General features: G+C 37.4%; 1 protein-coding gene across 4 annotated transcripts in view; it reads left to right on the top strand.

Annotated features, from left to right (window-relative positions):
* LOC128738028 (RNA-binding protein fusilli) overlaps nt 1–17,945 on the top strand; it is a 204,189-nt gene that overhangs the window by 146,092 nt on the left and 40,152 nt on the right. For all 4 annotated transcript variants that reach the window (XM_053832836.1, XM_053832837.1, XM_053832834.1 and 1 more), the window contains exon 6: nt 6,119–6,173. In XM_053832836.1, the coding sequence (XP_053688811.1) occupies nt 6,119–6,173 (55 nt within the window). The remainder of the gene's footprint in view (nt 1–6,118; nt 6,174–17,945) is intronic.

Below are 17,945 nucleotides of genomic sequence, written 5' to 3'. Positions count from 1 at the left end.
GAATGGACCATGGAAGTGAACGTGTCACGGAAGGAAAGCCATCGAGAGAAATCACCGTCAAATCTTGGAAGATCAATTTTTGGCAACCGTAGATGGAAACTAGTCGATGCTGGTTGATTGTTGGCTGTTAGTGATGTATTCAACACTGTTGACTGGTTCGGATCTGTGGAACGCTTCATCAGTAGAAACCCCTTTGCAGAGCAAAATCTCGATTCGAAAACTGCTCGCTCTTCCATACGCTCCTCCAATTTTTCAGCGTCATCGTACTTCTCAATGTCCGCCTGCAGATCTTGGAATTCGGTATAAATTCTGTCCAACGCCTCAAGTCGAATCGGAATTTGGTACACGTCATTCTCGTTGTCATACTGCTTTATGAACTTCTCTACGGACTCTTGGATAACCAGCAACGCCTTTCGCTTTGTAAGGCAATCAGCCAACCTCTTCTCCGGTTTCGTAGACATCTTGGCTCACTACACTTCAACCACTTTTCACTACCACCACAAATCGGAAAATACGGAAAACGGTACGTAAATCGGATAACGGACTCCTTCCCGGCGCGTCGTACCGTCTTCTACACGACGCGGATAACGAAATTGACACAAATCGATCGTCAAAAATCCTTCCCGTCGCGGTGTGCCAATTTAACGCGAACGAAAACCCGAGAATGGCACGTAAATCGTACGTAAAGCTCCTTCCCGACGCGGCGTACCACTCACGCGAGTCAACTTACCACCCATCACCACCAAATATAATGAAATAAAACGCAAATCAATTTTCAGTAGCAGCTTTTCGATTTATTTTATTCGCCAAAATCTCTCTGGTCCAGCACACCGTTGCTGCATCAAAGCAACGTATCGAAAAGCTGCCTATTGTGGCCTTTATTCACTTTACGCGCAATCACAATGGCGTAAAATAGCTTGGCTTGGTCAGCACAAAGCTATTGCACGTGGCCGAACAACGAAATGGCGTACTCACCGTACCTGCTGTACGTTCCCTTCTGGTCGGGGCAACCTTCGATCCGGTTCGAAGGACCATATGTTGCGGGGCTTACCCGCTCCGTCCTCGAAGGATTTTCCACCGTCGCGAAATCGACGGCCCAGAAAGTCTGATCAGCACGATGAGTCCACCGGGGAATACGGAGCACAATGCCTCCGTCAATGGTTCTATTCACTGCCACTTGCACGGCTCTGTGCGGGTGTAAAATGCACTTTGCGGAGATTAATTTGCACTTAATGCACACGTATCGACCGTATTTCGCCACTAGGAATTAAGTAACTTAACTTAAGATCAGGATTAGCACACGATTAACCCTTTTTCCAGTCACGGTACTGGATTAATTTCAGATTCAATAAATTGGATAACACGGGATGCGATTACTATATGTACACGCTTGGATGGTATATTTCGTACTGACTATTATGTACAATTCTATCGACTATTATCTACAATCATCACTATCAGTGGATATCGAATTGGTTTGCGAGTGCGCTCTATCAAATCTCTCCTCTCTTCATTCTTATCACCTCGTTAGGGATGTTACAGTAACATATCAATTTTAATGTAGATAATTCATTTTGATAATCATTATAAATAGGTTTAAGTTTATCATTATTTAACTCAAATTTAGTATAATTATAGTTTAAGTAGAATTAAGATCAATTGTAGTTTAGTTAGATTTAAGATCAATTAGGATTATTTAGTGTAGGTAGAATTATGTACATTTTAGATTTAATAATTGATAATATTCATCAAGCACCTTGCGGATGAAAATGGGTTCGGTCTGTTCAAAATTAGTTCCGCCGCTCCAACTTTTAAAGCGAAAAATCAAAAGTTTAGCTCAACAATAGTGTCTTCCAATGGTAACAGCTTGAAGAACTAAAGATAGCAAGAAGATTGGTATGCTGATATCCCCCACTTAGTCAACCCATCGCTTGTAATAAGGTAAAACAATCAGTGACCCGCTTAGACTGCTTAAAACTAGTTCTTTACCCTAGTTCAAATCTGTTCCAAAATTACAGAATCTAGATTTCTAATTTCTAATTTTTTTAGAAAAATGTGGTCCGCGATCTAGTCCCGGTCCAGGCTTAGAATCTCAAAACCTGATTCAAAATCCATCTGATGGTTTAAAATGTGGTCAAAACAGTGGCCCAAAATCTGATCCAGATCCCGAATCTGAACCATGCTTGTTTCAAAATTTGATATAAGATCTGATAAAAAAATGTGGTCCACAATCAGGGCAAGGTCCACAATCTACAGGTATAGGTACAGAATCTGATCCCAAATTTGATAAAAAATGTGGTTAAAAGTATCCAAAATCTCGTTTAAATCTGTTAAAAATGTGGTCCAAAATTTGGTCTAAAATCTGATGCAATACCAAGACCTGGTTCAGATCCAGAATGTGGTCCGGCTCCAGAATCTGATCCAAAATCTAATCAAAAATGAGGCCCAAAATGTGATCAAAAATGTGGCTTAAAGTTTTATCCAAAAGTTGATCCAAAGCTGATAAAAATGTAGTAAAAATTTGATCCAGAATCTAGTCCACATCTGTTCCGAAAACCGAAACGAAAATTGATAAAAAAAATATGGTCCACGATGTGGTTCAGGTCTGAAATCTGGTTCAAAACCTTATCTAAAATCCGGTTGGTGGTTTAAAAACTGGTCCAAAAACTATGTGTGGCCCAAAATCTGCTTCAGGTTCATATTCTGGCCCAAAAACCTGATCAAAAATGTGGTCCCAAATCTGGTTTATAACCTGGCCCACTCCCAGAATCCAGAAGTTTTAATACAAAAACTAGTCCGAAATCTGATGAAATCTAATGTGGAACAAAATGTGGCCCAGGGTCCAGAATTTGGCCCGGGTCCAAAATCTGGTTTAAGCCCAGAATGTGGTTCGATATCTGGTTCAAAATCTGATTAAAAATGTGATCCAAAATCTGGTCCAGAATCTAGTTCAAATCTGTTACCAAATATGTTACAAAATTTGGAGCAACATCTGAAAAACATGTGGTTCAAAATTTTGTCCAGGTTTAGAATCTGGTTTGGGAGTTTATAATGTTATCAAAAATAATAAACTTGGAAGGAGCACTGTTGTAAGAAACGAGGGAGTTATGCTTAAAGTTATTGATGATATAGGAGCTATTCTTGATGAGAGTAATACAGTTATTCTGATTCTATTAGATTGAAGCCTTCGACACTATTTCACACTCTAACTTGTGCCATAAGTTGGCCTCGAAATTTGGCATTTCGGAAGTTGCAGTTGGTTTGATTCGCTCTTATCTGAGCGACCGACATCAGGCTGTTTCTCATAACGGAATATTACCTAGTTTCTTACCGATTATGTCTGGGGTTCCACAAGGATCGGTTTTGGTTCCAATATTGTTTTCCCTCAATGTTAATGACCTTCCTTACGTTGTTAGTCTTTGTCAGTTTTACATGTTTGCCGACGATGTCCAACTATATTTTTATTGCCAAAATCATACTGAAAGCCGGATAAGTTCAATGATAAATAACGATCTAAGTAATATTTTAAATTGGTCGAACACTAATTCCCTTCAACTAAATGCTTCTAAAACGAATGCTGTATACATTTCTCAATCTGGCCACATTTCGGAACAGAATTATCCGCAATTGTTTCTAGGAAACGAAACAATCAATTTTGTTGAACATGCTTCTAGTCTAGGAGTTGTAGTTGATTCTAAATTTGATTGGAGTAAACATTTATTGAAACAATGCGGCAAAATTTATACTGCTTTTCGATCACTTGCTGCCTGGGCCAGTTGGCTTAAAAGTGAAACTAAATTAAAAGCATTCAAACCTTACATTCTTCCTCACTTTATTGCAATTGATTATTTGTTACCCACTGCATCAGCTGCTGTAATTGATAAAATCAGAATTGCCCTTAATTATTATATGATGCGGTTTATTTATAATTTAAACAGGTTTTCACGAGTAACTCATCTTCAAAAAAAACCTTCTCGGTCTTTCTTTCTATAACTTTGCTAAAGCTAGGGCATGTATCACCATTCATAAGCTCCTTAAGTCTAAAAGTCCGAATTACTTATACAGCAAGCTGCAACACTTCAGAGGGTTGAGACTGAGAAAATTAGTCATTCCAAGGCACAGGACGAGGTACTATGGTAAAACGTTTTTTTTCACTAGGGGAGTTGTCTACTGGAACGAACTTCCACAAGAGGTCATTCGTGAGAATAGTACGGTTATGTTTCGGAGAAAATGTTCAGAACTATTTTGAGTTAGTATATAATTATAAGGTTTGGATTGAAACTTTGAATTCTACTTATTTTTGGCATATTAAATGCAGTCGCAATTCATTTATACAACTTTAAATTCGAATGTGACGTTAAAAGATGTTAATCTTATGTTGCAGTAATAAATAAACAATAACAATAACATTCGACGTAAACCGAATTCTGGTATATTTTTCCATTAAATAATACGTAAATAGCCTAAATCGTTTATAAAGATGTATTTTTACATCAAATCGAACGTAATAAATAAGCCTTTAAGTGAAATAACACGTAATTTTATATGATTTGCGATGTTCCATTTATGTGCATGTCAGAAGACGTAAAATTACAAAAAAAAATCGAAATGTGAAGGGCGCCACAAAGTCACACTACGGCTCTGGGGATAGCCACACCAAAGTAAAACCTTGGGCTTAAACTTCTTTCTAAGACTTGACCCTTCTTATCGACAGACTTCACAGCCGGCTATTGGCCCAGCATTGTACCTTGAATAAGACGCTGGTCTAACAAGCCAGACGTCGTATGTTCGAATCTCGGCTGGGAGAGGCTGTTAGAGTCAATAGGATCGTAGCACTGACCACGCACTGTCCTGTATTCTAACAGCTGGTTGCGAAGTCTGTCGTATAAAAACAGAAGGTCAAATTTCGATAACGAATTAGCACCCAGGCTTTGCTTTGCTTTGTACTTTGAATGACAATAGAGCGATTCACCTTAAAACTGAGCTTGGCATCGAGAACAACACCCAGGTCGTAGACACGTTCAGCTCTTTTGAGTACCTGATCGTCTGACATCTGGTTGATGGTTTGATGGAGTGTCATAAACTGACACTTTGCCGTGCTTACGACAAGCCAGTTCGTGCAATATCAGTTAACGAAAATATCCAGAAGCTTTTGCAAATTCATCATCCAAAAGTAAAGTTATGTGCTTGAAGTACAATGAAAAAAGCAATGAACCAATATTGCTGCTCTGTGGTACGCCTGATTTGTTAATGAATGCGTAGAAAGAAAGACTTAAGTGAGGTTTTTTGTTCAGTAGATGTTCATTCGGCTACAGCACCTCATTGAAACAGAATTCGAAAAAGTGGTGTAAAGAGCAATTGTAGAGTTGATTATTGCCTACAATATTGTTGAAGAAAGTACAGTTTTATCTTTTGTAGGTACTGCGCTATGGGACTGCTACCCCTTTGGTAGCCAAATGAGCGCTCATTTGGTCAACGTCAACAGTAATCCCAGAGGGCTCAGAAAATTTCTGTTTTCGTTTCTCCATTGTCCATGAGTTACGCCTGTGTACAAAATTTCATATAATTCTGGGCCTCTTCGGTCCAACCCTGTGCGATATGTTTGAAACATGTCCTACTACGTCAATAAAATTTGTTGACACGATCTTTCATATAGCCTTAAATTCCCGAAAACGAAGGATTTTATTCTGAAGCATGGTCTGAGCTGGTTCTTGTTTGACGTCATTCTTGATGACCAATTTCCATCTCGCAATCCACTTCTAAATCAACAACTAGACGACATAATAATTGGCGTCGTCCAGACTCGAAACATGTTTCGGAAACCAGTTTTTCATTTTCAAAACACTTAGTCAAAAGCGATAGTATGTTTTTTTGTTTTGTTATCATCCATTGTAATATATCAGCTTCAAAATTATTCATGATGAACGAGCATTCACCTTCATCTTTGGGATTTCCTTTTTTTACTTTTTATCCTCCTCTTCGTTAAGTATTTTATCATTTCTCGTAATGTAGTGTTTCTGAAATTAATTCAGATCCCAGTTGAACAATTTTAATACCACATTTACCACCACCATAACTAATTCTATTTTCTTTTTTTTGTCTACTCTTCTCTTTTCAGGCCATAAATTCGAAGCAAATGAAGTAATAAATTTAAGTTTAGAACCTGGAATATGGTGAGTACTGCTGTTTGTGACAATCAGTTTCTGTTTCGAGATTTTCAGCCCTACGTACTGGACTGCTGCAGGCAGTCACCCACGTTTGTTTGCATAACATAACTTTCCGCGTCGCGTGCATCCCCTTACATCCGAAACTGCCAGTGAAAAACGCATATTGTTTTCACATTAAACAACCATCTTTCTTCTTATGCAGTTGGGGTGTATTATAAACTCGAGAGTGTTCGATTTTCTTATGCGGCTGTGAGTTGGTGAGTGAGCCGGAGAAGCGGGTAATCTCATATGGGACTCGGCTTGTGTGACACTTGACGATATAAGTGAAAACACATTTTCCTCCCCCGCCGCCCACTGCGCTGTCCCCGGGATGCTGCTGCTGCTGGTCAGCAGCCCACCAGCAGTCGGCAGTCGGTCGTAGATTACGCGCTAAGTACAGTCAGTGTCGTTTTTCGAGTTTCGAATTGAAAGTTTCGCTCCTGCTGCTTACTAGTTTTCCTCACACTCTTCTATAACTGCGTTTGGGAGGAAGGCTCATTCAGTTCGATCGTTCGCCGCACTTTTCGTCGGTAGTTGTAAGTAAGTAAGCAGCAGAGGAGATATTCGAGAAGATTGCCGGCAAGGCAGCGAAGTTTCTCCGCACTGAAATAATGACTATCATTATTTAACGTTTAGCGTTTATGCTGGAGCTGATGGGATTTTTACAAGTTATGCACAATGTGATTATCTTCTCCGGTATTGATGAGATTTGTTCAACTGAGCGTGTCTCATGTAAGATTATCTGAATTGTGGTCAAAAATATTTAAGAAATTTTAATTTTTTATCAGTTCAAGACATTTTACCTAATGCTAAATCTAAATTTTTTGTGCTGTATGTAAAATGAAAATAAAAAAAGTGGCTTCGAATGAGGTTTATGACAATTTTCCGGAAAATAATTCGGAATGTGCAATCAGCATAGCTGTCCTCATCCACTCTCATAAGATGATGATCCTCTTCATAATGACAATACTAGGCAGGTACTTGGCGGTCGGTTGGTTGCTCATTGATGACGCCAGTTAAGTTTGAGGTTAATGCGAAACCAAGAATCACTGGCTGTCTGTTTGCATGCTACTTTTTTTTAAAGTGCATTATCGTTATTAGCACGAGAGGCAGCAGCAGCAACATGTTAACTAGACAACACAGCTGCAGTGCTGACCGTCAGCGGGAAGAGCTTCGAGTAGGTTAAAGTTTGTAGCAATGCGTTTTTTTCAAGTGCAGGCTTTAATGTGAAGTCGACCCTCAAAAACAAAGAAACATGCTCGAGGTATGGAGAGCGCACTAATCATCAGCATCATTGGGGTTGCATGCAACTATGTTGCTCAATTATGAACGTGTGAAGAGTAACCAGCATTTTAATGATTTTCAACAGCGTGATTTCAGAATTGGGTAGTAGTTTATTTTTAAACTGTTTAAAATCATAAGGCTTGTGTGTATCATCATATGTTTTTTTTTCTCTTAAAACATGTGCGCAATACGTCACTGCTTGTAAACATTACAACAAATGGACGGCTAAAAGTGTAAACATTGTACCGGAATACCTTGAGATTCCGCGTGCCGGTAGATGGCGGCAGTTTTCAAGCAAAAGCAAACAAGCTGCTGCTGCTGGTGCCGATGCAGTGCAATGGTTTCGACTTTGTACGGTTGCCGTCACTTTCTGTTGAACGACACTCCGTCCGTCGTACCGCGTCGTCCCGTCAGTTATCAGTTGTAAACAGTTCGTAAATTGTTGTTTTGGCCGCCGGGCGGCGCTCGCCGCTTTGTATTATGTTTGTACCGGACGAAGCAAAATGATAAGAGTCAACCGTGTGTGTTGGGCAGCGATGATAGGTTCGATTGCTGTTTTCCGTGTCTCGGTCGATTACGGTAGCTCAATTGCTTGGCTATTATTCCTAAACTGTTAACGTCAGACATTAGGTACACTTTGTGTGCGGTGAATTCTTAGACCTGCACTTCGCCTCAGCCCTGGAGGTCTTGAAATAAAATTCAATCAATTTATTGAAACCTCATGAGCCACACACCGTTGATAAATGCACGTTTGCACGTCGTCCAAAGCAGGTTTGTTCGAAAAGCAAACACGCGGTTGAGATTTTTGTCAAATTCAGATTCTCATCAATAATTGTTGAAGTGGCAAATATTTACTCTTGCACATTTACACACCGCGGCGCGGCGTTGGTCATTCCTGGATGCATCGCTCTGATGCATCGAGTGGAAAGTCCGAACAATCTTTATTTGATGTTTGATCTTCTAAGATCTACTGGTGTGTACGCGGGAACTGATTTCTCAGTCGCTTAGTAAACGATTTATTTCAATTCCATTCCTGGAATGCAAAAAAAAATCAATCAATATTGTTCCACTATTTGCACACGTTACCTTCGATTGTCTCCCAGCACGTACACATATTTTAGCGGTTAGCAGTATATCGATCTGCCGACCAAAGAACTGCTCAGATTACAAATATCTATGCCACTGCTTGATAATCAACCTTACGAACTCATTTGGTACGGTCTAGTGGTTATCAGACTCGGACTCCGGCTTCCAATAAATGTCGTTACAACGCGACTACGATGAACTGAGCCAGCACACAATGACCACTATTGTTTTCAACAAGCCCCTGGGCACGACGGTATTGGATTACAGCGCAGCGGTTTACTTCTGGTCAGTAATCGAATCATTCCCGTCGACGACGCGCACACGGCGCGCGGCGGCGGCGGCATCACACTAACAGTCGGAAGCGGAAACCAAAAATTATTCCAAATGTGCCATTGCTGCTCTGAAGGGACTGGTCAATATTACGATTTGCTGCGGCAAAATTTACCTGTCGTTGCGATTGCTGATAGTGCACGATAGATATGTAGTTGGACTGTCACGTGGGGTAGCTTTGACTGAACGTAAACTTTTAATTTAAAATCTACACTTCAATTTTGAATCTTCCATTTAGTGCTACCTACATTCAATTTTCCACTTTCAGTTTTTAATTTTGAATTTTGATTTTTGTATTTTCAATTTTTAATTCTTAACTTTTAAGATTAGAATTTAATTAGAATGGCTTTACTTACTACGACGGGAATTAGAAATAAACCGATTAGTTTTTGAGTTAGTCAAAAATTTCTGTTTTATTTGTATGAGAGTCCTTATCCCCCTACCACAGGGGTGAGGGGTCACAAACCATCATTAAAAAAATTCCTGCCTCCAAAACCCCCCACATGCCAAATTTGGTTCCATTTGCTTGAGTACTTCTCGAGTTATGAGGAAATTTGTATTTCATTTGCATGGGAGCCTCCACTCCTAAAAAGGTGAGGGGTCCTAATTCATCACAGAAAAAATTCATGCCTCCAAAAACACCCACATACCAAATATGGTTCCATTTGATTAATTAATTCTCGAGTTATGAGAAAATTTGTATTTCATTTGTATAGGAGCCCCCTCCTAAAGTAGGGAGAGGTTTCAATTCACCATAGAAAAAATTCTTGTCTCCGAAAACACCCACATGTCAAATTTGGTTGCATTTGCTTGATTAGTTCTCGAGTTATGAGGAAATTTGTATTTCATTTGTATGGAAGCTCCCCCTCTTAAAAGGGGGAGGGGTCTCAATTCACCATAGAAAAAAAAATGCGTACCAAAACACCCACATGCTAAATTTGGTTCCATTTGCTTCATTAGTTCTGGAGTTATGCAGAAATTTGTGTTTCATTTGTATGGGAGTCCCCCCTGTTAGGAGGGGCAGGGGACTCTATCTATCGTAAGAACCTTCCCCGGTCCCATCAACCCATGCTTGCAAATTTTCACGCCGATCGGTTCAGTAGTTTCCGAGTCTATAAGAAACATATAGATAAACAGACTGACAGACAGGCAGACAGAGAGACAGAAATTCATTTTTATATACACTCAAGTCACTTTTTACGCGAAGGATACGTTCCGCGTAAATCAAAACCGCGTAAATTTCGAAATTCGCGTAAAAAACCGCGTGAATTCCGAAATTCGCGTAAAAAAAACCGCGTAGATTCCAAAATTCGCGTAAAAAACCAAAATTTCGCGTAAAAAATAGACGTTTTAAGCACATCCGCGTAACTTCCGAAAATCGTGTGAAAAACCGCGTAAATTCCGAAATTCGCGTAAAAGAAAACCGCGTAAATTCTGAAATTCGCGTAAAAAAAACACGTAAATTCCGAAATTCGCGTAAAAAAACCGCGTAAATAGATATATAGTATTTAGATATAGATTTATTATTCGTCGTTCATTTTTATTTTTCATTTATCATTTATATTTTGTTTTCCGTCTTTTGTCTTCCGTTTTATATCTTATGTCTTTTGTCGATTATCGCCTTTTGCCTTGTATCTTTTGATTTTTGTCTTATGTCTTGTTTTCGTCTTCCGTTTCCGTCTTTTATCTTCCATCTTTTGCCTTTTGTCTTGTTTTTGGTCTTTTGTCTCTTGTCTTTTATTTTTAGGTTTTAGTCTATTATCTTCCGTTTCCGTATTTTGTCTTCCGTCTTATGTCTTTTCTCGTTTGTTGCTTATCTTTTGATTTTTGACTTTTGTCTTTTATCTTCTGTATTCCGTCTCCGTTTTTTGTCTTCCAACTCCGTCTTTTTTCTTATGTGTTTTGTCGCATGTCGCTTATTTTTTAGTTCGTGTGTTTTGACTTTTGGCTTGTTTTTTGACGATGGTCGTTTGATTTTTGACTTTTGGATGTTGAATTTTGATTTTTCGTTTTTGACTGCAAACCTTTTATACGCTTCTCTTTCTAGTTTTTCTTAATTCTTTCATTTTATTTTTACCTTTTTTATGCTTTACACTTTTAAAAGTCAGTTTTGTCAGCTGCTCTGTATTATTTTTGTTTTAGTTTTGTGTGTTCCGTTTTTAATTTTTACTTTTACTTTGGTTTTACATTTACATTTTAATTTTCGGTTTTGCATCTTACTTTTTAGTTTATATTTTTTGCTTTGTAGTTTTTGTTTAATGTTGTTTATTTTTTACTTCTTGGAATAGTTTTTTTGCATTTTTTCGCACATTGTTTTTTGACATTTTTGACATTCTATTTCAACTTTTCAAAATTAAATTTTTCTTTCAGACATCATGTTTCAGCCTTTTACTTTTCTAATTTTAGTAGATATTTTTTCTTTTCTATTACCTGTTTTTAGTTTTTGTTTTTCTCTTTTTACTGGTTATGTTGCATTTTTTGTATTCTACGAACAATTTTTGTTCCTTACGCGTTCCTTTTTACATGTTGATTTCTGCTTTTTAAATTTTGCTTTTAGCATACCACCTTTTCCTATTTATTTTTCTTGTTCCTTTTACATTTTATCGGTTGTTTTGTTGTGACATTTTTGACCTTAAAATTTTTGCAATGTAATGTTTTTTCAATAGAGTAAGGAGGGGCAAAAGTGCGAAGCAGGTAAAAGTGCGATTCAATGATTTATCGGTGTAGATTCCGAGTAAATTTTCTACGTTGGCATGGATGGATGACTACTTTGACAGCTTGAATCTAACGTAAACTTTAATTGCTTACGAAGCATAGTTACTGAGTTATGTGCAAATGTTATTTTAGGGCGGTTTCGATGTAATTTTACGTTATACGGCAAATACGATGTCAACAGGAGGATATTACTTGTTGAAAATTTGTAGCAGTGTTTTACATCACTCACATATCTGTTTTGAAAATACGGTGAAAATAATTTACAAAATATATTTCGCTTTTCCGTAATTTAATCTAACCCCGTCAAGCGCCGAGCGGGGTAAAAGTTCGATTCACGGACGGGGCAAAAGTGCGATTCATGGGCGAGACAAAAATGTATAGCTAATTATATACAGCTTTAGGCACTATATAACAGATACTAGAAATGAAAGATCTGCAGAAAACTGTGTAATCTACAGATGTTTGCCTAAGAAAAACAATGTGTTTCCGCTGATGAAACAAAAAACAAACGTTTGAAAAAGTTTCGATCTAACGGAGGCTGCAATACAACAGCGCAAAATAGAAAAGGTGCAAATTGAGAATATTTCTTACTGAAACACAACGCAGATTAAAGATAATATGGTTTTGTTAGCTACTGCTGGGCTAATTTCATGGATTCTAGCTTCGAACTTTTGCCCCGCGGTATTCGTACTTTTGCCCCGCTAGTGGGGTAAAAGTGCGAATCTGCACCTGATCAGAAGAAAGAAGAATTTATTTTGCAAAACATTATTACCGCAGATGATTTATAGTTGAATGTGAAGACTTTGAGTTACTGCATCACTATAAAATATATTATATTGTTATGCTTCATTATATCTCACGAAAATTGATGACAACTTCAAACATCGCACTTATGCCCCGCCCTACTCTGTAGAATTTTTTTGTGTTTTGACTTCTGCTGTTGTATTTCGGCTTTCGACTTTTGATTTGACTTAGGACATTTGCGTTTTGGTTTTTAACTTGATGTTTAACTAAAATATTAAAGTAATTTAAAATTCATTAGTCATATCTCTTCATGTAATCTGAAGCTCTGAAAGTTAAATGTTTTTTGTTTATTTCTGTAATTCATTTATAGTTCTAACTGTTTCGCATTTCGTCCGACTCTCAGGCTATATAAGGTTTCGAAATGAAACTTGTAGACTAAATTCGCGTCTTTCAAAATAATAAATAAAAAATAGGATATATTGCCTATCATTGGACGCTCGCCATGATCGAAAAATGCCCAGTAAAACGCGGATTTTCGGATCAATTCTCGTTTAATTCTAATCCTCATAATCCTCTTTAATCCCAATTGATTTTTGCCTTGATTTTGACTAATTATTCGAAGTAGAAACATGCTTTTGAATTTTTAGCCCTTATCTTTTCTAATTTTTTAGTTTTAGATTTATTACGTTTTCATGCTTCGAACTTTTATAGTTTTATGTTTTACTTTTTGCGCATCACTTTTTCCTCACTTTAGCTTTCAGCTTATGTTATACATTTTGCTGACAACTACATATTTACTTTTCTCTTGGTTATTCTTTTTATTTTTTCCTCTTTTTGTATTTCACTATTTGCTTTACTTTAAATTTTTTTTCTTGTTATTTTTCGCGTTACTTTTTGTTTTCTTTATTTTACTTTTCATGTTTTGATTTTTCGTTTTCGTTTTCACTTTTTCTCATGTATTATATTTCTTTTACTTTTCACGGCATTTTTTGCGGTTTCAGCCTAGCTTTTATTTTTTTGCACTTTGTTTTCCTTTTGATGATTACCAGTTATTTTCTTTATTTACTAACTTTTTATTGTTTATCTTTAACTTTTCTTGCTTTTTTCGCCGTTTATTATTTATTTTTCATGTTGTATTTACCTATTTGTATTGTATAGTTTTCTATATGGTTTTGTTGGATTGGTATTTGCTATAACTTGTTTTTCTTTCCTTTATTTTCTTGTTGATATTTTGTTTTGATTTTGATTTTCAATTAGCTAGTTTTCACTTTCAATTGTTTGGGCTAATTCCGGGAAACTACGCATCTTTTGCATAGATCTATAGCATCGAATTATTTCGCAAAAATCACCAACAGTTTTTGCTGTCGACATGACTTTGGAATGAAAATAGCTAAAATATCATTCGCATAGGTTTCGTGCAACAAATATAAAATTCAAGTTTTCCTGTTGATGGCGGCCGGTGTCTTGAAGATAGCAAATTCACTGAATTATATTATCGATAGTAACTAATTTCCAATACAATAATTTCATTAATAGCCAAAACTTGTTGTAGCTTATGTGCTAGCGACTTTGTGTAAAACTTTCGTGAACCGTTCGTTCGTGCTAAGTATTATTATTTGCATTATAACTTTTAAAATGGTGAGATTGAACTTTTCTATCTTTTTATTATCCACAGTTTATACCAATACATACAGAATTTTAGTCAAAAAAAAACTATTAGTTTCCATTGTTTTGATTAGCATCCTTTAGAAGTTTCTAAATGAATTCAGATGCATTCAGAAGACTCACCGTATTTTGCGGTCCAATTGAACATGAGATGCAGTAGTCTTTTCTGATAAAATTTTACAAACTGTCTTAATGGTTAAATTTTTCACAGGTCGGAAAATAATTGAGGCATATTTCAACCTTAACATTATTTTGTCACTCGATCGTTACATTGAACAAATTGGGTTTAAGTTGTGTTTGTGGGATAGCTTCTTATACGGTGAAACAGATAGTTTCCTACACTTTTTCGGAACAAACTTTTCAAACTCTCTCAATATTTTGGAACTAAAAGTGAATAATGATGGTGATTTTTTTTTCGAAATTTCGCTGCAGCTTAAGTGGCTTTAATGACTCAACCGAACGCCACCGTACGGTCGGTCGTTCCACTTGTCGGCCACTTGCTGCATCCAAAGTACACACATTTCCAGTGCAACGCATTGGCTGGCTGCTGGCAACGCGGCAACATTGAGAGCGGGGGTGGGCCAGCGGCTGGCAGGGCAGGCGCGACAGTATTTTTCAGTTTCAGTTGCTGATATGGGAGTAAGCAAGTAATCCTATACAATAGTGTAGTTGCTCATTACCAGTTGTGTTCTGGCGCGGCACAGGGCGGTCGGTCGTCGGTGGTCATTCAGGTTTTTGATGGTACTCCGGTTCTCGCTCGGTATTGCCGAATTTTCCGACTACAGCCAGTTACTATCATACTCTGCTACTACCACACTGCTGCGATTAAGGTGTTGACCTGAGGTGGAATTTGATGAATCGAAAGAATCGACGTCCGTCGCTTTAAAAAACGGCAAAATACGGTAGACGAATCGAACTGTGTGCCGCGAGTGCGCGCGAGAAATCGAGAGCGGATTCCAAAAGTGCTTATCGTGTGGCTTTGGCTAATGCTTTACAGCAGCAGTGGACGCGTGGTGCCACGTCGTACCGTGGCTCAAGGCAGCGCACACGTCTCTGACGAGTGAATGACAGAACGTGCTCACGAATTCGGCCCTGTTGAATTGCATGGCATCGGTTCGGGAAGTAAACGACTGAAGAAAGAGAGAATGATCAGCGTGTATTCACTGGATTAGAGTGTATGTTAAACAAGTGATAAGAAATTAACTGCATTTTGGAGATAGTTTGAAGATTGTTTTTACCCGCTTGGAAGATAAGGCTAGAGTGATTTATTTGATATTTTCGAACCGTGTGTTTTGGTTCGTTAAGACGATTGTAATTGACGAGATCTGTCATTGTGCTGCTGACGAGAGATTAACATACAGCTGTAAGTCATATGGTTTTGATCACGACCTACGTGAATATATTCGTTTGCTGAATATATGGACTAAATTTGTTATAAACATATTGTGAACTTTATAAATTTATAAATTAACATCGTAACTTCATTGTTCTACTTTAAATAACCTTTGGGAGTCAGTACGAATGCAGGTTCTAGTCATCCTGGCAACATTTTTTAATCTAGTGGAGCATTGATACTTCGTTTCTACCTATTTATAATCAATTCTGCTAAAATTGGCCTAAAATTTTAAGGATTGTCTAGAGATCTCAAAGTTTGTATTTTTGGAAAAAAATTTGCTATAAAACATTTCCTTGAAATCTGTAAATCAATTGGATTTAAATGAAGCAAGTTATTAACATTCGGATTGGTTCCTGTTGAATGACACTTGAAGCTAATAATAATCATTCGCCCGAAACCACCGGATATTAGTGCCACTTAGTGCACCAGACTGTGAAGCGAAAATCCCGTGCAATTATACTTTAAAAAGTAATCTGTCATTACGAGTTCGATGGTCATAAGGGTTGGGTATTTCAAAGGCCGCATCGTTATATGCAAATGTCTACGCTTATTAGTGGTTCAGTGATCAATTTTTCCCATCACAACGCTTCCGTGTGCAATCTTCAGGGTTGAACCAAGGACCTCTTTAACGTTATTCAAAACACATTAATAGAAATAAGAAGCACACTTCATCAAAATGACTGTAAATTGAATTCTTTCTGTTGAAACTTTTTTTTGAGTTACAAAAAATGTAAACGACGTTGCGCGAATAAGCTCCATCGTGAAAGGACAACCGTTTTACCTGTTTTTCTCATAAAATGGGTTAGAGAATATTTTCCAAACAATAGCTAATTTCTAGACAATGATTTTATGATAAACGCAACAGAGTTGTGTGTATAATAATTTTACGTTACGTTAAGTTTTGTGTTTACGCAATTGAGGTAATTCAGACGTACACAAACGAAGTGATCGACCATAGATTCTGAACTACTATTGGTCGTAGAAAAAATTACATAGGTTTATACGTTGCACGATAAAATAAAATTATGTATTACACACACAAATTTTTTATAGCGAAAATGCCTCTGCATCATGAGCTGGAGCTATTGTTGTTGGTAATACCAATTTGGTATTGTTTATCTTTACATCTGTTATACTATTTCTAGTTACACAAAACTTATTGTTCTCAAACAAAAATTTTATGTTGACTTTTTGATTAACCTGAACCTAAACCGCTTCGTCCAGTATCGTTGAGATCGTTAGAGATTTTTAGTTTTGATAATAAAAAGCTTAGCTTGCTCTCAGCCGTTTATATCGTAGCATTGCCTAAGGCTTCCAAAACGAGTCTTATACGTCGCAAAGGTTCGAAAAGAACGAGTTTTTTTTCAGTTTACTGAGTGCATCTTACATACAATCAGCAGATCGATTGATATGCCGCCCGAGAATTTTTCTGATGCAATTGTATCTGGTTTTTACATCCGATTCTATCAATCATTTTTCATCGTAACATTCCAAAATAAAGACTTGATTATTTTGGAAATCATACGACTAGGTTTGAAAATCCCAGAATTTAGAATGCTGGAAAATCCAGGTATGATATTTTATGCTGAAAATTTTCAAATGTTAGGACTTTAGGAGCCACGGGCCATGGAGTAGGTTATTTAAAAAAAGATGAGCAAACGGTTTGTTTCCTTCTTCCTGTGAAATGAGTTCAAAGCATATTGGGTTAGTAGTAATAACTGTCAGTAAAGTAAGAGGCATTTCATATTAAATCTTCATATCAAACGTTGCCTAAAAATATCCGCTGTCAATCCTTCGGTGCTCCCTAATTTGCCTAGCATGTTGGCCCAGGCATAGAAGTCGAGAGGACTCAAATCAGCTGTAATGTAGCTTTCGCCTGGTGAGACGGTGCAGAATCTTGTTAAAAGCAGTATGGTGCATTCTTGTTTTTTGACGATAGGAAGGAAGTAAATGGTTCTTCGAAACATTATCGATGTAATATTTTTTGTTGATTTTAACACCAGATTCAATGAACAGAAATGGAATTTTTGGAGTAACATTCCCATACCATCACCCTGGAAGGATTCTGGAACAGTCAGTTTGTCTCGAAAAATATCAGAAAGATGTGCTGCATATATCCGATTATTTTGTTTGTTGTGGTAATCCTATAGCAGGAACATTTTTTCGTTCGAAAACAGAATTTCACAATCACCGTGCCACTTAAGCAGCTGCCGACATCTGTCTGCTTTCTGCTTTTCAGTCAAACCGAGCGCCCGTTGTTTTTGAAGTCGAAGATTATCTTTTAAAATATTCTTCATGGTTGATTGCGAAATTCACAGTGTCCTGGCCATCTCACGTCCAGACTGATCTGGTTTTCGTCGAATTCGCTTTCTTTCTCGTTTGATGGCTTCTGGAGTCCTAACAGTGCGTTTAACCCTTTATAAGGCAGTGGCAACTATATTGCCACCAACAAGAATTTTTTATTTTGTTTCTATAATTATATTGATGTCATTATAGACGCAAAACAAATATTTTTGTTG

This window comes from Sabethes cyaneus, chromosome 2 (assembly GCF_943734655.1).
Source record: "Sabethes cyaneus chromosome 2, idSabCyanKW18_F2, whole genome shotgun sequence".
Lineage (NCBI taxonomy): Eukaryota > Metazoa > Arthropoda > Insecta > Diptera > Culicidae > Sabethes > Sabethes cyaneus.
This window is presented reverse-complemented; position numbering and strand designations above follow the sequence as displayed.